Genomic DNA, 20,142 nt, shown 5'->3' with positions numbered 1-20,142 from the left:
ACATAAATATTACTTCAAAACATTAAAACACATTTGTCGTTTAAGTACTATATCTACACTCGAAAATAAGAGCCTAATAAAAAAGCATCCATACACTACTAGTCTATTACAAAATATTTGCAAAATGAAAGAGTTTTTGTTTTCAAGGTTGTGAAGCTTTTCTAAAAAATTTAAACCTTGCCAATGAAACTCAAAGCTTGCTTGTTATTTGTTTTACAAAATCCTCAATTTTCATCGATCATCATGAGGAAATTGTATTGAAACTTTGGCTTGATCTATTGCCTTCAAGAGTTATGTTGATGATGTTTTCAGTAAGGTTTTCCATGTCAGAACTATCTTCCGCATAAACTAAATATAGAAAAACCAAACATTAAAAACCATTCAAATTATGTGAAGTTTACCAAAGTAATTATGAAAAGAAATAAAACAATAGTATTATACCATATAAAAATATATTAGCCTCCAACCTAATGCACAATGGAAAGCTGAGATTAAATCACAACCGATCCAATGGTCACCAATTTTTTAAATTTAATTTAATATATATATATAAATATATAATTATTATAGTTTTTAAAGGTATAAAATTGTTAAATTAATATATATATAATTATTATAGTACCTTTTTAAGGTTATAAAATTATAAAATTAATATTTTGCTTATTGTATATCGTGTTAGCCACGTGTATACTTAAACCAACCCGTTATCTTAACAAGTGCTTATCGAGTTACCCAATTCGTTATCGTATCGACCTGAACACCTGTTAAGTTCGTGTCATGTTGGGCTATCGGATCGTATCAGGAATTGCCAGGCGGCGTTGAACCCACACGTTAGATTAGGAAGTTGGCGGGGTTGAAGCCACACGTCTTGTGTTTTTGTTACCCATAAATATATATTTCTAACAATGTGTTGTGTTACTGTCTCCATTCTTAAGCCTTTTATATTTTATGTTTCTTCGTCAAATTGGTTTACTCTTTCAAGATTCTAAAGATCCGTTTCATAACCATTTCGTTTGCAATTCTTATTCACTTTTTTTCTCTAATAACTTGTTCGATTGATAGTTTTCGTTCTCATTTTTCTGCATTCCTTTCTCATTCACCAATTCTATTTCACAAAAATATACACTACTTTTTCGGGATATATCTTGTAACAGCCCTTTTATGCAAAGGGATTCCCAGTGTGGGGCCCACTCCACATTGAACTTTAACGATCCGAACCGTCTATTTTTTAAGTCTCGATTCATAGATCATCCTTGCAAAACTTCAATTCAATCCAAAACCATTTGTCTATTTAACCATCAAGATAAAATTTCATTATTTCTTATACAATAAAGTATTCGTTAATTTCTTTGAACTCAATCAAATGTCTTAAACGTTTTCGATTTGGCTAATATTTTGTAAGGATGATCTATGAGATGCAACTTGAAAATAGACTGTTCAGATTATTAAAATTTGATGTGATTTGGACTCTACAACTAATGGAAATCCCTTTTAAGAGTTTCCTAGCTCGTAATTTTCTACCTTTTTTGCTTATAAAAAGTTCCTTTAATCATGTAAATGAACAGAAGCACAAACACCCCAACATATTTTCACTTCAACCTTTCAAATTTCCAATCTATTCGAATCCCAAATCACGAAAGCCCCGTTAGGCCTCTGTCCAAATAAGAGAAATTTCCGACACCGGGAAAAAACCGATTCATCGGCAACTAGATTTCTTGCTTACTAGTACTTCTGTAAACAAATTTGAAACAGCACACGGAACACAATATAGCTCAACTGTTGAGAACAGAAGCGAAACTTAGAATATTAGGTTCTGAGGAAAATAATCCGCATTACAGTCACGAACAAACATTACAATATTAGGCCGACTTTCCCTGAATCAAATACCTATAGTAAGTACCAGATTCAGACCAGCTTTGTAGTTTATGCAGATCTCTTTTCTGATAGTCAATGGAGGTAGTAGAAATCATCTCGCTTTTGCTTAACCTCCCTTCAACATATGATTGCTGAGGTGGATAATGTATGACCATTTTCTTCAAATTCTGAGCATGCTCCAGAATATACCTTGCAAACTCCATTCCATTGTACCCGTTGGAAAGCTCTATTTTTACCTCCTCGAGACGATGAACAAAGTCCAAGTTTTGGGATTTCCAATATTTTCTATTAAACTTGCACGACTGGAAAGGCAACAGCCAAATCAAGTAAATTTGGTTAGTAACATACCAAAAATAAAAAAAATTACTTCCCAAATGAAAGGAACACAGGATACATCTTAAGAAGATGAGGGTTATACATTGCTCGTCTAGGAATAATGGCTTTAACATCTCTGCCTTAGAATTCTAGAAATTTCACATCGTATAAGATTTTCTGTTGTGTTGTGTATGTGTATGGCAGAGAGAGAGAGAGGGGGAGAGAGACTTTTAACTTACTTTTGAGCCAAAGAATCGAGGGTAAGAGTTTATGTGCAAAGTTTTCAAGTTGGGCATTCCTCTCAAAAGAGAGACCATAGCTGGGACAAGGTCATCAAACACGCCCCCAGCATGCAAGCTCAAGTAAGAAATATCATCGAACTGCAGTTGCATGGAACCTTCCCTGAACAGTGCCTGCATTATTTTAAATATTAAATCAATTTCTTATATGGAAAAGTATGTGTACACAAATACCCTATGAGAAAAAGGTAATAAAGTTGAGCCTAACGAAAAATATTTCCAGTATGTGTACACAAACACCCTATGAGAAAAATGTAATAAAGTTGAGCGTTATGAAAAATATTTCCAGTATCTACATACATAATCAGTAATTCCTCAAAAGTTAAAACCATGATGGTGCTTCTTAGTTTGCCAACTTCATATGTCTAACCAATGTCTTTATAGTTCTTGTAATGTTTACGTCTTTTAAACAACAACTCCAGCACCAATATAATTTGGTTCCATACAACTAGAAAGAAATTTTAAAGTTTAAGAAGCAAAAATCAGGCATCCGTATTATTAGTATGACACGGCCTCATACCAAGAGATGTGCCTTGTTAAATCTATTAAAAGATTCCAGAAAGATAAACATACATAAGTTCATATTGCAAAACATCCTGAATTTCTAAAGGATACTTATCTTTACCTGTGTGGTATCTTCACTTAGAATAAGAGCTTTAACCTTGCGGATGCTGCGCAGAACCTCAAATATTTTGTCAAAGTCATAGTCATCTTTCTTACGCTTCAGAAAAATCTCAGCTTTTTCTAAACACGTTAATTTCCCAAGATTATGGTAATTCAATATACTTCCGATCCATGTCAAATACTTCAGATTTGGAGCAAAAATATTCATTGACTTGCTGCTGCTGTCCAAATTATAAAACTCTATATGTATATCTATAAGCTTCTCACATGAAATGTTAAGATGGCGTAAGCGAATGCCATGTAAAGAGGAACCCACCAAACTAAATGATTCCAAAGATGAGCTTTCAATGGTGATATTTTCTATTGAAACATAACTAAGCTGCAATTTCTTAATGCATTTGCAGGAACTTGAGATCCATTTGCAAAACCCTTCGTCCATCGTAACACTTTTTAACGTTAAGCATTGGAGATTACTTGAGCAAGCAAATGAGGGCGCTTTAAGAATTGTACCCACGTACACCAATAGTGACCTCAAAGATCCACAAAGAAAGATGCAAGCTGGGAGTTCTAATGTCCCAGGTGTATGCTTGCCATTCAACGCAAAATCAAGCTCTTCGACATTACACTTTGCCGCAATATGGATCCACCTGATCATACGAAAAATCTTGTTGGCGAGGCCTGAACTGATACACCAACTAACAGAAAGGCGTTGTATCCTATTATCCCCACGATGAAGCAAGAATCTATCAAAAGAGTTCAGTAAGTTCAAATGCTTCTGCTTGTTTCCTGAGTCTGGTGAACAAATTACCAATGAAGGGGTAGAAAGAAAGAGCTCTCTGCATCTTTTGGAAACGCTACCCACTCGAATGAGTTCCTTAAAATTGAGGAATGCTAGAATTTGATGAGCCACTTCATCTGGAAGATTACTTAATCTATCTATTATATAGTTGGGACAAGTTCCTTGAGCTTGAGAACTTTCAGTAGCGAAAAGCTTATGTTTGTGTTCCATGATACTTGGTTGCTTTTCTACAACGATTAACATGAAAACAAGGTTATGTAAATATACATATCATTAACAGCATCAAGCCAAAGACCTACACATACCATTTTCTAAACTAAGGACCCAGTAATTATTTCATTTCAAGTTTTTAGTTTGCACTTTTTGGTTAGATATAAAGAGCAAATACAAGTGATAAAGGAGGATCGAATAAGGATAGAGGATGGGTGGTGTTGAGAAGGATGTGGTCCTGTGGAAGAAAGGTACACAATATGAAAACCAAAAACCAAAAACTGAATACAATTTCAAGTAGGCTTGATTTTCTAGTTTTTTGTCGTTTGATAACCATTTCATTTCTAGTTTTTAGTTCACTCTTTTGTTAGGAATACGGGAGAAAAGAGGGATGATCAAAGTTGGAGAATGGGTGATGGAAAGGAAGCGGAACAAAGGTACATTGAAGAGTACACAAAGAAAACTAAAAACTATTTTATTAAACCTTCATTTCTAGTTTTCCTTTTCCTACATTCTCTTATATTCCTCCCTCCTCCTCCTCCTCCTCGTTCCTCCATATACATTCCCTCTATCTCAAACATTTGACACAACGAAAACTAAAAACTAAAACGAAATGGCTATCAAACAGGCCGAAATAATAATCAAACGGACCCTTAAAAAATTGTGCAAAAACTACAACTTGGTAAGGCATTTTCCGCAACTAATTCTTATGGGTGACCTGTTGGTTAACAGAACCAGACAGTTGACAGATTACAGAGAGCTTTAAAAGAAAATAAAACAATTATATATGCATATAACTAAAAGGGTCCCTCGAAATTCCTATAAATTGAGTCTGAAATCTTCAAATGTTGCCAATCACCAAACCAAAAATTGAAAATAAAATTGAAGAAAAACAAATAAGAAAATATCAGTAGCGAAGGGCTTACCCAAAACTTCCTTCAACGCGACAGCCCTCTGTCTGCTCCAACTCTCATAGGCCGGCACACACAAGAATCCTGGCCGGAGAGGAATGCCAAGGATTTTTGAAGGTTAGGGGAAACGAGGTAAGAGCGGGTTGGGGTTTTTCTTCTCCCTTTGGCTCAAGCCTCTAGGTAAAGCCGAATTTGAAAAGCCACAAAAAAATAAATAAGACTCGTTTGAAAAGTATATTTTAAATGATTTAAAAAGGAGATGTTAAAAATTTGAGAGTTGTTTTTTTTTTCTTTTTTTTTTTTTTTTGTCAAAAAAATAGATTTTGTTGGATTATGTTAGATTAGCCGTCATGTAAGGACTCAACATATTTTTACCATTTTGATAAGGGGACGCTCGCTAACTTTGAGAGTTTATATGGTACTTGAATCTTTTTTAATGCTTTCCTCTTCATTTGATATGTCAAATTAAATTACTATTTATTTTTCATAACTATAACAAATATACTTAGAATAAAAAACAGTAATAAAAATGATACCTCATACTCCTTTCTTCTCTAAAATCCTCCAAATAATATCTCTTGGGGACCTATCATGAGCTTTTTTCAAATATATAAAGACCATGTGCAAATCTTTTTTCATATCTCTTTATCTTTCCATCGATCGTCGTAAGAGATGGATTGATTCCATGATTGAGCGGCCAGGCATGAACTAGAATTGATTGTCTGAGACTCGTCTTTTGCCTCAATCTATGCTCAATTACTTTCTCTCAAAGCTTCATTGTATGACTCATTAACTTAATACCCCTATAGTTCATGTAATTTTGCATGTCACCCTTATTCTTGTAGATAGGCACATAAGTGCTTTTTCGTCACTCATTTGGTATCGTCTTCTTTTTCAAAATCTTATTGAAAATGTTTGCAACTCATGCTATACCCTCTCCCAAGACATTCCACATTTCGATTGGTATATCATATAGGCTCACTGCTTTTCTGTGCTTCATCTTTTTCAAAGCCATAACCACTTCTTCCCTTTTGATTCGGTCATAGGTGGAGTAATTTTTACACTCTTCTGAGTTACTAGTCTCTCAAAGAAGTACTCCCTTCATGGCCCTTATTGAAAAGATTATGAAAATACCCTCTCCATCTATGTTTAATCCCATTCTCTATAACTAGGACATTTCCATTCTCATCCTTTATGCTCCTTACTTGGTTCAAGTCTCTTATCTTCCTTTCCCTAGCTCTAGCTAGTTTATACATATCTAACTCTCCTTTTTTGGTATCGAATCGCTTATACATATCGCCAAAAGCTACTACCTTCACTTCTCTCACGGCTTTCTTCGCCTCATTCTTTGTTATTTTATACTTTCACATTTTTCTTTGTTCTATCCTTGTATAAGGCTTTACAATATTTCTTCTTAGCCTTAACTTTTGTTTGTACCTCCTCCTTCCACCACACCTTTTAATGTGGAGCGAAACCCTTGTACTCTCTTAATACCCATTTTGCCACTTTTTGGATACAACTAACCATGGAATCCCACATTTGGCTAGCGTACCCCTCTATATCTCAAACACATTGGGTAAGTACTTTCTTTTCGAAAAAGACTTGTTTTTCTCCTTTTAGATTCCACCATCTAGTCCTTAGTCCTTGGACACTTCAAGTTCTTGTTCTTTCTTCTATCTCTTTTTATATGTACATCCATCACCAACAAGCAATGTTGGTTAGCCAAGCTCTCTCCCGGTATAACTTTGCAGTTCTTACAAGTTATACGATCCTCCTTCCTCGTTAAAAGGAAAGCTATTTGTGTTTTCTATGACCCGCTCTTGCAGGTGCTCACATGCTCTTTTCTCTTCTTAAAGAAAATGTTGGCTAAAAAGAGATCGTATGCCATTGCAAAATCCAAGATGACTTTCCCATCCTCATTTCTCTCCCCAAAACCATGGCCACCATGAATACCTCTGTTGTTGCCTCTCTCCTTGCCCACATGTCCATTTAAATCTCCTCTTATGAATAACTTCTCCGTCTGAGAGATCCCTTGAACCAATTCTCCAAGATCTTCCTAAAATTTCTCCTACAAACTCATATCCAATCCAGCTTGAGGTGCATACACACTAATCACATTGACAGGTTCTTATCCTATCACAATCTTGATTGCTATAATTCTATCCTCAATCCTCTTAACATCTACAATATTGATAGGATTTTTACCTTCTACAAAAGTAGGGATAAAAACACTTAAAATACTTCCAAGAGTACAAGGTAATTGTACTATAGATGGCTCTAACAAGGTTGTTCTCCACATGGATTAAATGAATAATTTGTGTTAAATCAAATCTTAATTAATTATTTAAAACAAAGTTTGATAAAAAGTTGATTTTTGAATTCAAATAATAACAACAAGTTTAATAGAAACTAATTAAATAATAAAGTGATAAAATAAAATAAACTAAAAGAAAACAAGTTTTGAAAATTAAAATTGTAAAAGCTTAGGGTTCCGCCGTCACCTTAACAATCATATATAGTTATTTCAATTACTTATGAATTGCCCATGCATATATTTGAAGATTAGGTTTTCCTAATATATATCCTACTTGGAACCTCCAATATAGAACGTACATCTAATATGCAACCCGTCTAGACGTTCGGATCAAATATGAACAAGAAAGACTCATTATGCTTTATGAAAACTCTTTGAAAAATCATGCAACCCTTAAGATGTGATGTTCATCCTAAGTGAAATTACAATTATTAACCATAAGAAGCCAGCACCAATTTTAAGGAACCTTCCGACCAAAATTGCATCAAATTACTTTTCTAAATATCCTAATGGTCGCGAATCACTAAGACACTTAGATAGTTTAAAACGGTGATTAATAATTCAAAACATGCATTCATAATATCATAAGTAGATTGAAAAGAAACTACATATTCTTACTAAGGCTCGTGGCCTCGCCCTAGGAAACAATAATTAGTTACTTACAACCATAAACAAAATATTATTAAAAACAAGGAAAGAAAACACCTTGAAAATAAACTTCAAAAATCATCTAAAGTAGTGTGTGCGTTTCCTCCACTCTTCTCCTCCTTAACCCTAACGGCTAAATATTTTATTTATACTACTACAAAATAAAACGCTAAAAGGTCTTAGAATAAAACTAAGAAACATAATAAAATAATAAAACAGAAAATAAAAGGTTTCCTATTTGAATAAAGTTCGGACTTCTTAGAAAATCACACTTTTGACCCACCAAATCAACTCCGATGTGATCCCAAAAGGTCTCTTTTGAAAGCTGGAGACGTCCCCTACAAATCCTCAGAAGGAATCTTTCTCAAAATATGCCATAACCTCCAAAATACCCAAAACATCCAGAAACGTCAATCTGGGAAAGATGTGAGCTAGGCCTGTATTTCATCACCACGGTCAAACGGTTTAGTAGAAAAATCTGGAATTTTAGCACAATCATCTTGAAAGGCACACGAACATGCTCCAATTGGAATCACTCCAAAATTCATCCGTTTGATCACTTTTTGCTCCAGAGGAAGTCGAATGTCCTACATTAAAAATATAACTCAAAGTATCAAAATTCCACCAAAATAACCAATAAATTAATTCTAAGATTAGGGTAAAATATATGGTATAATATGGACTCATCAAATATCTTATGTTAGGATCTTGTCCGCGATGATGCCAAACCATTCCTCGTTTTGTTTGTCTCGAATATCAAAGCTTAAGACCTAAATTTTCGAGATCCTTTGCCTTAAGACCAACCCACTTAGTTTCTTGGAGGCACATAATACTTATCATTCTCCTCACCATAACTTCTACTACTTCCATATATTTCCCTTTAAGATTCCTATAATCCATGTTCCTAAACACATTCTACTCTCTTGAACCCTACCCTCCTGTCCTAACATGTTTACCCTGCCCTGACTAGTAAGGCCAAAATACTTGTTTTGCATGTCTTGGATAAAGTTGATGTGAGCATATGCTTCCAAACAACTTTTAGTGAGTCGTACAAAAAGAAGTTTCTACAGCCCCCTTGCTCATTTAAAAATGCATCTAGGTGTCAATGGAGATACAGCAACCCTTACTCACTTATCACTATATTCAAGCCACACAATGCGCCACTTACGGATGACGACCTAACTTTAGTGCAATTTCATTTAAGATTCCTTATAAAAAAATTAGCTAATATATTGTTACATTTATTTATTATTAGGCCGCGTCGTGCACACGTGTCATGATCCCTGCATAAGGCATTATTGTACGACAATACATTATAATTGACGTAGAACATTAGTGAATACACGAAATGCCAGACGACGAACACTGGAAGGCAAACTATACTTTATATCAAATTTATTCAAATTGTAGGCTCTTTAAACATCATCCTTTTCATGATCCAACAGCACCCAAGAGCCATCATCCATTTGAACCATAGACTTGTTCTTCTCAGTCCACCAATTAACAATTACATTATATTCATCCTTTAGACCGTCCAACTTTTTGTTTACTAATGCAATATCACGGTTGATTACCAATTGAAAACCATTTCGCCCTTGTGTTCCTGCAACTCCATGTAAGTAAATCTCCAAACGGTGCGCGTCTTTTTTTGCATTCTTCAAATAGGGCGACTTAAGAGTGTCAATTTTCAGCTCTTTTCCAACATCAACATACTTTTCTGACGGTGGTAAATAAGGGACTATATCGTAGCTATTTGTGACTCGCAAAACATGAAGATTTTTAAGACTTGAGAATACGCTGTGGAAACCTTGATCTCCAAGACGAGGGCTAGCAAACACAATGGATGTAACAAGACAGGCTTTATCTGGACGGTCTGTAGGTTTGTTGTACCCATTACAAACTATGTCTGTAGCATTTAAAATTGCAAATGCACCGCCCATGCTGTGGCCACAAACAGTTATGCTGATTTCGTCATCCTTGTATCGATCCACCACTTCTTTAATTGCAGTTAAAACCTACAAAGTAATTTTGGAATGCAATCAGAATATGAACCGATATAACGATAACAAAAGCGTTGTAACAACAGTAAACTCAGTATAACAGTCGACACTATAACAATTTTATCTAACGATATAACAAAAAACAATATGATAAAACATGAACTAACAACTGATATAAACAAATTTGTGTAATATATACGAAAGTAATGCATCACAGCAAAGCAGAACAATAGTATTAAACGATAGTTGCGAATATTGATGATTTGACAGTATAGATGAAGAGAAAGAGGCTTGCATATTGTTACAATGTCCTCTATAAACAGAATTTCGCATGTACTCGAGTGCTTGTAGTTCGTTAGATGGTGTCCACGATCTATTATCCTATCGTATTTTGTTTCTAGATGAACAAATTACAATTTTCATACCAAGAGATGTCGTATGTGTGTGTATATGTGCAATAAAAGTTGAAACTAAATATTGATCCAATAAATTATCATGCCATGAAATTTAAATTTAAAAGTTATTCCAATGAACTTGCATGCTAACAGATGCAAGAACCAAAGAAATAAGAAATCAAATTACAAGTGCTCTATTGATATAGAATCCTACGATGTATCGGTGATGAGTAGTAAAGTCTTGTGCTATGAACGCATAAGAAGGTAAAGAGTACATGTGTTGAGCAACAATGGACGTAATAACCCCCATAAATACAAAAAAAAAAAAAAAAAAAAAAAAAAGTTACCTGTGCTCTACAACTAGTTTTACTGTATGGAGATTCAGGGTCGGCAGAATTGTAATAGGAATGAAAACCATGGTGCACCTTAGGATCATACTTCTCTCCCAGAATATCAGAAGCTGACACTAAATCGAACAGTAAGTCAACATCCCACTCTGCATCCAGTTCAGTTCCTCTCCATGTAACCAAAATGTCCCTCCTCCCTAACACCTCCTTTCCCTCATCCGTTGTTACCGCCACATAACCTAACCAGATCGATTTCCCGGGTAAAAATTCTGTTGCTGCATATATATATTTATTCACAGTGTACTTGTATGGATTAGAATTCTCCAAACCCACCTTAGAGAACAAATGTGCCTTTGTGTAACGGGGAAGTCCACAATTCTTCGATCTTGGATCGCTGATGAAGGAGTCGCCAATGGTGGCAACTCTTTCGCCATAGTGAAGGATACAGCGACGTAGATCAATGTCGAGAGGGTCAAGTAGACCCTCCCAATCAGTTTCGCCACCAAGAAGCCTCCACCTTGTTGCTATGGTATCCATGATCTCCTTCTCCCTTGCCTAACAGACTAACTCAAAATCGATAGATATTTTAATTGCTTAATTATAGCCAACTTGGAATTAGGATTGATATTCTTGCACGCTTAACCAACTCTAAGGAATTGGTTATGCATGCTTGTGTCATGACTCCTGTACTATCCGTGATCCAACCTCATACTTCACGATACATTTTTGCTTATGTTTTTCATACTCTTATATATAAAAAAATTCTAAGTTATTAGGTTAGTGTGGCCACTCAGTATTACGGTCTAGTGATATTCCTCTTCAATTATAAGCGAGAGGTCATACGTTTGATTTTCGTCACGTTGTGAGACTTATTAGCCCACTCCCCCAAAATAATATCATTTGTTAAAAAAAAAAAAAAAAAAAAACAAAAAGTAGGCCATTGTGATTTTTTTTTTCCTTCCAAAACAATGACTGACATAAGGAGTTTATTACTTATTTGGTTAAGATCACTCACCCTTACATTTGATGTAACCTCTCCTCCCCAGTATTTTGCGTATAAAAGAAAAGTAAAAACAATGATTGGTAAATATAAACAGACACACACGTATTCAGCTATTTTATTTTTACATTTATGAAATGCCAATAACAGCTCTCATGCAAGCATTGAGAATTAAAAACTAAAAGAAATTATATAACATTGTAGACCAACTGGGCTAAACTAAAAGGGCAACCCTAAGCCAATAAGGCTCTCCACTTTGCTACGGTCTAAGAGAATGTCTATCGTACGCAACCTTACGCTTGCTTTGCAAATAAGCTATTTTCACGACTCAAACTCATGACCTTTCAATCACAAATGAGCAACATTTCCATTGTGTCAAAGCTCCCTCCCACCAATTGGGCTAACACTAAGAGAAAAAAATATAAAAGCAAATAAAGTCGTGCTAAAACCACCATGTCATTGGACGAGGAGCTAAGATTAAATGATTCAATGTTAAGTTTTTATGCCCCCTACATATGGTGAGCCGTATGGATCCAGTTTCGAGCTCAACGTCATCATATAATCACTTTAATGTCATGTTTAGTTACATAAGCATGCTACATACTAGCGCCACCCGAGTCAATATAACTGATTTAGGGATTTTCAACACGAAGAAGCGGACACACTTTTTTTTTAGGATGTTCAGGACGGGACAAACGGACACTTTCACTGTGAATTCTTTTTAAATAAACAGTGTATCTAATAACTAATCACTATGCATCAAACATATGTTACAGTTCGGATATAAGTTGAATCGTATACATACATTTCAACGACACACAGCAGTTCTCAAGCATCATCACCGTACCAGGAACTATCATCCGAGGTCTTGAATGATCATATAATACGGCTTGGTGATACGTTTAGAATCATAGACTACGTACAAGTACAAACGGAGACACGAGGATACCACAAATAATAATGCGCGGAATAAATTATAGTTGCCTTCATAACCTCGGAGGTTTTTCCTTCACGAAAGCTACATCACCACTCGGTACATTCAGGAGATGATGATTTGGCCCCTCCTCACTTGCTGCTGTTCCAGATGATGCAATAGATTCTGATCCGTCGTCACCATCCTCGTCTGTATACAGTAAAGGGGAAAAAAGTTTATGCAAGACACATCACAACATATGTCAAAGTTCCCAAACCCCCCACCTCTAGCATATACATCATACATCCTCATCTGTATACACACACGATTCAAATCCTTTTCACTAAACAATTAAAGTTACACGAAGGACAGGAACTAATTCAAATTGTAAACCTAGATTCTAAGAATTGATGGGAAAACCTGCATGGCAGGATCCGGTAAATACCATCAGACATCCACGACAAATATCTTAACCAAAGGCAAGTATGCCGGGGAGGTTGAGCCGATCAATCAGAGTGATGATTCAACCTATTCTGTTTCTTTCCAGAAGAAAAAAGATAAATGATTCTATTTTATTCCAATATTCTCGCAAACGCAATCAAAGAGCAAGGCAAATCCATGGTCACAAGTCATGGTATGAAAAAGACAACAATAAAAAACACATTCGGTGTTATAACTAAAAGTCCTGTTTATGGAACAGAAAAAACACACATTTGTACACCATGGGGTGGTGCACCATTCATGGGTTGAAACCACATTTTATTTTACTTTGTAGGGAACACAAAAGCAACCTATTGTATCGTATCAACTTTCTCCCTCTTACCCTCTCTCAGATAAAAATCTGTGCGCACAAGCTTCCCTTTTGTCTCTCTCTCTTCTCCATTTCCCTAAGCTTCTCCATCATATTAACAAGCTGGATTCAATTTAAGGATTGAATCTTACCCCCATTTCATTTGGTAAGCTTAGTACCAGCACCATCCAGAGAAGAAAAACAGAACATCTGTTGAAATGTTTTGTGTGATGAACTACTCTAAACTATTGTTCGATATTTTCTTTTATTAACATCTGCACCACAACTCCATGTTGTGTTCTTTGCTTCATTTGTTAACCCATCTTCTCCAGAACCTTGTTGAATGATAGAGTTAAAGAGGAATTTGGGTTGCTTGTACCACCCTATCATGGCTTGTTCATGACCAATAGGTGGTCTTCACGGTATCATGTAATTATGCTCTCCAAATGCTGAACTTGCAACTAAAGCTCTTTTAAAGCAGAAGGCAAGCCAATTTCAGCCATCCAAATGATATTCAACTGTGTTGAAAAGGCTTTTGGGAGGAAAAATTTCAAAAGCATTTAGAGGAGAAGTCAATGGCATTTTATTTAATTTCCATACGCTCAATCGATGTCCACAGTCGCTCAGACATATCATGCTTGTCCAATTATAATCAACTTAATATATTTCATTTGTTCAACCTCGGCCGGAACAAGTTCAAACACAGAATTAAGAAAACCCATACACATCTGATATCATATTTTTATTATCACACTCGTTCTAATCGACATAAGACTACCAAAAAGTTTGAAACAAAAGAGTGAAACAAACAAGCAGACCCTAAGTCTAAACAAACTAATTATATTCATAAATTCAGTTCTAGGGAATTCCAAATGTCAAGAATTTAAGCCACAAATCAATCAGAAACTTTAGGCTTTAAGGTAAAGATTACTCTGGTTTAGAGAGAAATTGGTGGGTTGAAATTTTGATGAGCAATATATGGTAGTGGATTAGTTGAGCACTTTTGGTATTGGGTTAGATAAGTAAACTTAAAATTGTAAAAGTTGATCAGAAAGAAGCATCATGTCTAACTCTCTTTATTGTAGGTTTTATATATACCCAACAACTCTAAAATTATTTATATGCATTATGTCTAACTCTCTTTAATTCAATGTTTCCTATTTTTACTCTGATCTCCCTTCTTTTAACCAACCGACTCTCCTTCTATGCACTTCAGCCCTCTCTCATCTCACCTCAACTCCCACCACGTCACACGCAAATTACATGTTCATGAACCTTTTAGTGGTACGAGGAAAAGAATATCTGCTTCAGTTTATTTTTCCTTGTACCTATTTTATATGTATATCTGTAAAGTGTGTTAAAAAACTCGCCTCGGGGTGGCACACCTAGAGGCCTTGGAGGCGGGGCTTCACCATTTTTCGCCTCCATCACCTAGGCTCGTCGGGGAGCGCCTAGGCGCCTAAGGCGTGAACTAGGCGTCCCTTTTTCATATTTAGGTTGTAGAAATCTGGATTTCTTTTAGTTGCAGGGCTGTTTTTGAGTTGCAGACCAAGAAACCAGCGAAGGAGATGAAGGAGATGGACGGCTAGGGTTTTTTAGGCTGAGTTTGTTTTTTAATTTTCTACTTTTGTCTTTAAAGCTTTAACTGCCCCACTTTGTTAATATTTATTACCCCACTATCTTCACTTATTGACATTTGTTACCCGCCATCTCCTTACTCTTCACTTTTGGCTTTTAATATTTATTTCCTCATATACAAGATACATATTAGATAACCATTTTTATTTTTTTTCGGTTTTATTATTTTCCTAAATATGCTTATGATTGGCCGGTAGAAAAAAACCTCTTTTTATTATTTTTTTTAATGTTATATTATTCTTTTTTTTTTTTTTTTAAGTCTTTATATTTATCCTTATTTCTCTTTTTCTCCTTATAATATATATATATATATATATATATAGGCATTTTCTTAAGTAGATGCTTGAATATTGATTAATTTGATTGCTTGATTAAACTAGGTCATGTGAGTTATACTTGCACATAATTTGTGCACTTTTGAATGATAATGAATATTTGTTTTACAAAGTATTATAATATATACATATATATAATATATGGTATAAAAATTAAGTCCTCACGCTTCAAGGCTTTCGCCTAGACGGGGCTATCCATCAAATGCCTCACTCACGCCTTCGCCTTTTAAAACATTAGTTGCTTGAGTACCATAAGACTATAAGAGGAAAGTATAACTCTATTGCAGAAAAGTAAGTCAGAAAAATATGCAAGATTGTGATTCAAAACTCTTTATAGAACAATTTTTTTCCCAATGGATGGGAACATACCAGAATATGTCGGGTGGTCAGGAAGATGTCTCACTGCTGAAATTTGAATGTTTTCTGGAAGAAGACAGTTGCAGAAAGAACCTGAAAATTAAGAGAAACCTTTACTAAGAAAAAGGAAAAGCTCATTAAACATTTGTGGACCCGCCGAGGGTATAGAATCTATGGGCACACAGAGCCAAGTCAATCATATAATAATCACACAATTGTGCATTTATAATCCGAAACGAGGATATGTCATTCATTTACAAGGTCTAGAAAACCTAATGTAATTCAAGTAGCGTGTAGGTCTTGTGAGTATTGAAGTAGAGTATCTTACTCTCACCTACTCGGGCTAGCCGATTTACCCATCCAGGTATAGTTTTTCCAGTTAGCCGCATACAAACTTCATCAGTGAAATGGTTGCAATTCTTGGCAATTAAATGATAGGTATCTCCATGATACTTTCCAGAAAGGTTCTCCATAAATGACCGGAATTCTGAGCGAGACATATCAGTGCTGCCCACCAGGACTGACTTTCTGAAGATGAAGCCAGGACAACTTCTTGGTTCTACCTCAAAAACCCCACTGCTGGGGTACTCATGGGCTCCAAAGCCATACTCCAAGCCATGAACTGTAAACGAAAATAGGTAGAACTTTGTCATGTTTTCCAACTACAATTTTGTATAACTACTGCCAGTGGGATGCCGTCAAACACCTCAGTGCAAAATAAAGAAAAACTACAAGCAAATCATCAACAATAATAAGTAAATTATTCTACAAATCCAAGAAGTAATGTACTTTTCTAAGATTTCCATTCCAGCTTTGTGACATTTAGCTACTCGTGGTTCAAGAAACATTATACCTAAATTCAAAAGATAATTATTATATGTTCTGCAATGATATAGCTGCAATAACCCCTTATGTGGGTTGATGATTCACACAAATTAAAAGTTACGTATAATATATCAGTTAGAATATTTTGAGTATTGTTTGGCCACACATGTATCGTAGGCTGCAATGTATTTAGCGTAATAGATCTTTATGTGAATGATTATTTCTGACATCCCTCATTGAGTTGGACTTTTAGTTAGATATGGCATAGTAATATTAACTCTCTCTCTAATAGGGGTGGCGGATTTGGACTGTATTAATATAGGTTCGGTCCCTAATCTCATAACTACATGTTCAATACAGAGCTTGCCCTATTGTATAGCTTGAAGCCTTGAACATGAAGAAATGCAGAGAGGAGGAGACTATCCCAAAGGCTCTATTCATCATGGCTGCCACCAGGTGAGTTTACATACCTCAATCCTGATTGCTCCATTTCATACTATATTGTAATCTATAGGTTGTTACCTATCTGCATATTTGATGTTTACATTAGCTACAAAACCCTTTTATAATTTGACGCTTTTATTCGACAACCACCATTGCAGACTTACCATATTCTAGTAAGGAACATATAAAACTTACAATTCTCTCATTAAATAATCCTACTTTGTTAATCAGCTGATTTGTGGAGTTGTGTAACAAAATGGTACTTTTTTTTCTTACTTAACACTTACGAGAAGAAGAACTGAAATTTCATCTTCCTCAGGTACGGATGCAAATATCAAATATTTGTTTCGATAAAGTTCCATTAATACTCTAAAGTACTAATCTTTACCTAAACCTGCGTCTCATTATGTATATAAACGTATTAACGCAGTTTTCATTTGAGACAAAAAAAGATTTCTTAGAGAGGCACATCAATGTTCACAAGCTGTTTTAGGTTTCACTTGATCCCATGATTATCTGAAATCTTCAGTAGAAACGTTATAATTGTTTGCATCTTGTCAATAATAAATTAAGCAGCATGCTTTCGGACGCAGGCACTCTCTTCTAGTTACCATTTCAGTCACTCTTTTCTTACAGAACACCAGCAAAGTCTAACAACACAACACACTGTAGAAATTCCTCAAAATTCATAAAATGCATCACAATAAACCCAAATTAACCACAATTAAACATCAATAACACCTAAAATAAACATAAAACACTCAAAATTGAAACTTGCATCACTCAAAAACCCGAAAGAGGCACAAAAATCCCAAACCTTCTATGCCGGAGTGGAAGATCCCGAATCCAACCCAGTAAAGGTAGTTGTTCACAGGCGTGAGATCGTAGACATTGAGGTACAAATGGGCGCGATTTTTTTTCCGATCAGTGAGCTCCTTGTCTGCTCTGGCGGTCGAGCTTGGGCTTAAGCTCAAAGGAAACAACCGCATTGTATATTGAGTCACTCGTAAACCCTAATCTCCTCAATTGAGTTCGGAAATTAGCACAGCCTGATCATCCCGCTCGCCGATCAAAACGAACCCCGGCACAAAGTTATTCCGCCGTTTGGATGCCGAGAAACGGGAGGAAGATTGAGAGAGAAAATTTGGAGTTTCAGGAGAAATATCAAAACTATATTTTAAAACGACTTTTTGGTTATTGGTTGTGTGTGGTTTGCACTTTGTTGTCTTGTGGAATATCATCAAAAATAAAATTTACCATTTTCTTGCCGACATTCCGTCATGTATATGAATTTGGGATTTATAACTTAGATCGATACGACAAAGCATTATTTTTCACTATCGTTACTTAACGGTAATACGCATTGCCTCTTAAATAAAGGGTTGCAAGTACTTTTAAAATAGTTGAAACTGCTTACCATGAAATTATTTTATAAATCAATCTTTAATAAATGGTAAGTAAGATCTGAAAAATTATTTTATTGTTTCATGCAAGAAGCACATAAAAAAACACTTTAAGTGATTTTAGAAACCAAAAATATTTTATCTAAAAACGTTCTCGATCATATTAAAAGTTTACAAACCAACCCCTAAACTATTAAATGAGTTTGACTTAATCTTCTATAATCACAAATTTTATAATTTAAAATAAACAACGATATAAGATGATGAGTAAAAATATTTTCTATTTATTCACCTTTGGAATAAAAATTGATCAACAACTACTCAGTAAGCACTCGCAAGCCTTGGAATGAAAATGAACATCTTACCACTTGGGCTTCTAATTGATTTTTGGGAAAAGACACAAAATGGCGCAGTCTAGTAAGGTTGCGTTTGTTTGGCTTCCTTAACTCTCACCGGAATAAACTGTCCAGTGTTTGTTAGATACTGAGATTATGTTTAATGAAACTAAAGGGGACTCGTGTGGACTAATAGGCTCGCTAGAAGTTCTTAGCGAGAGCCCTCGAAAAGGAAGGACTAGCTAAGATCGTCTTCCTTCTCTGCTCTCTTCCGTCTCTTCCTCCTCCAGCAAGACCTATATAACTGCACCACCTCCGACTGTCGTGGGCACAGATCACCGCCGATGGTCTCCATTCTAACTCGAATCATGGGATCTTTCTGAACCCAGTGGTGGGTGAGGAACACAACGGCCGTTGAAACCCAAATCATGAAATCCTTGTGAACCCAGTGGTGAGTGAGGAACACGACGATGATGAAGGAATATTGGAGGCCAAAATGCTGGCGCTTGCGATGGCGACGAAAATAGCAAAGGTCTTGGATTGGGACGACAGTAGCTTGGGATTTTTGGCTATAAAGATGGGGTAAGCAACCTGAGACGCCAAATTGTGGAATTTAAAATTGTTGAGAGTTGGTTTTGATTTGATTTGTAATTGCGGGGAGTTGGTTTTGATTTGATATGCAATTGTAGGAAGTTGGTTTTGATTTGATCTCAAAGTGTGGGATTGGGTTTCGAAGAAGAGGAAGAGTCTTTAGAAAAAAGAAAAAAAAAAGGAAAAAAAAAATCAGAGAATTAAGAATAAACTATTAATAGAGATATAGATAAATTAATATAATATTAGAATTTATTAATTATCCTGCTTCTTAGTCTGACACTACATCATAGCTTAGTCTATTTTAAGGCAATCCAGTTTAGTCCTAAAAGCTAGTCCAGTCCGAGATAGTCTGGTGCAACAAACGCACACTAAGTGTTCTACAATTCTTACATGACTAACTGAAATACCAAAAGCACCCATTCGTTGAGATACATTAAATGTTGTAAACACCCTTGAACAACTAATTTAAAATATAAGAATACCCTTCATGGGTTTTTCTTGTTAAGTACATCATTATTTTTAGGGAGCTTTAATGAAAAGGGCTTGGTCCAACAAATATTTAACCAAAAACAATCACAAAATGTTATTTAACCAGAAGGGCTCAAAGTTTAATAAAAAAAACCATCCAAAACTATTGTTCACGGGTCAAACTTATAAACCCAACTCACTACAAATCTATAGTTCCGTAAATACCCCTAAATGATTTGATATTGTCTTGACTCTTCACCAACCTCAACCCAGCACAAAATCCCCATAATAACTCCCTGTCTT

At 35.4% G+C, this 20,142-nt stretch overlaps 3 protein-coding genes across 4 annotated transcripts; all 3 read right to left on the bottom strand.

Annotated features, from left to right (window-relative positions):
• Positions 1 to 1,683: 1,683 nt before the first annotated feature.
• On the bottom strand, positions 1,684 to 5,219 carry LOC137723474 (putative F-box/FBD/LRR-repeat protein At5g22610). Its single transcript, XM_068462669.1, has 4 exons — positions 5,049 to 5,219; positions 3,115 to 4,139; positions 2,430 to 2,603; positions 1,684 to 2,177 (listed from the first exon to the last, which is right to left on the bottom strand). Exons 2-4 carry the CDS (start codon positions 4,120 to 4,122, stop codon positions 1,860 to 1,862), a joined length of 1,500 nt encoding a protein of 499 aa, XP_068318770.1. The 5' UTR covers positions 4,123 to 4,139; positions 5,049 to 5,219; the 3' UTR covers positions 1,684 to 1,859.
• Positions 5,220 to 9,410: 4,191 nt separating this feature from the next.
• LOC137722254 (phospholipase A1-IIgamma-like) lies at positions 9,411 to 11,284 on the bottom strand. The gene is made up of 2 exons (XM_068461223.1): positions 10,738 to 11,284; positions 9,411 to 10,010 (listed from the first exon to the last, which is right to left on the bottom strand). Exons 1-2 carry the CDS (start codon positions 11,272 to 11,274, stop codon positions 9,411 to 9,413), a joined length of 1,137 nt encoding a protein of 378 aa, XP_068317324.1. The 5' UTR covers positions 11,275 to 11,284.
• Positions 11,285 to 12,492: 1,208 nt separating this feature from the next.
• Positions 12,493 to 18,169, bottom strand: LOC137723331 (deSI-like protein At4g17486). 2 transcript variants are annotated; one of them, XM_068462496.1, is made up of 4 exons: positions 17,857 to 18,169; positions 16,099 to 16,392; positions 15,783 to 15,863; positions 12,493 to 12,860 (listed from the first exon to the last, which is right to left on the bottom strand). In XM_068462496.1, exons 1-4 carry the CDS (start codon positions 18,026 to 18,028, stop codon positions 12,724 to 12,726), a joined length of 684 nt encoding a protein of 227 aa, XP_068318597.1. In that variant the 5' UTR covers positions 18,029 to 18,169; the 3' UTR covers positions 12,493 to 12,723. The 2 variants fall into 2 exon arrangements, with proteins under 2 accessions (XP_068318597.1, XP_068318598.1); XM_068462497.1 differs by having other exon boundaries at positions 16,105 to 16,392.
• Between the last annotated feature and the right edge of the window lie 1,973 nt (positions 18,170 to 20,142).

This window comes from Pyrus communis, chromosome 17 (genome assembly GCF_963583255.1).
Source record: "Pyrus communis chromosome 17, drPyrComm1.1, whole genome shotgun sequence".
Taxonomy (NCBI): Eukaryota; Viridiplantae; Streptophyta; class Magnoliopsida; order Rosales; family Rosaceae; genus Pyrus; species Pyrus communis.
This window is presented reverse-complemented; position numbering and strand designations above follow the sequence as displayed.

Coding starts and splice junctions, on each gene's coding strand:
- LOC137723474 (XM_068462669.1), bottom strand. CDS start 4,122: ATGGAACACAAACATAAGCTTTTCGCTACTGAAAGTTCTCAAGCTCAA. Junction 2,604..3,114: donor TAAGTGAAGATACCACACAG/GTAAAGATAAGT, acceptor AAAATAATGCAG/GCACTGTTCAGGGAAGGTTC. Junction 2,178..2,429: donor CTCGATTCTTTGGCTCAAAA/GTAAGTTAAAAG, acceptor TTGCCTTTCCAG/TCGTGCAAGTTTAATAGAAA.
- LOC137723331 (XM_068462496.1), bottom strand. CDS start 18,028: ATGCGGTTGTTTCCTTTGAGCTTAAGCCCAAGCTCGACCGCCAGAGCA. Junction 16,393..17,856: donor CTTCCACTCCGGCATAGAAG/GTTTGGGATTTT, acceptor TTTCGTTTACAG/TTCATGGCTTGGAGTATGGC. Junction 12,861..15,782: donor TGACCACCCGACATATTCTG/GTATGTTCCCAT, acceptor TACTGTATACAG/ACGAGGATGGTGACGACGGA.
- LOC137722254 (XM_068461223.1), bottom strand. CDS start 11,274: ATGGATACCATAGCAACAAGGTGGAGGCTTCTTGGTGGCGAAACTGAT. Junction 10,011..10,737: donor AAACTAGTTGTAGAGCACAG/GTAACTTTTTTT, acceptor ATTACTTTGTAG/GTTTTAACTGCAATTAAAGA.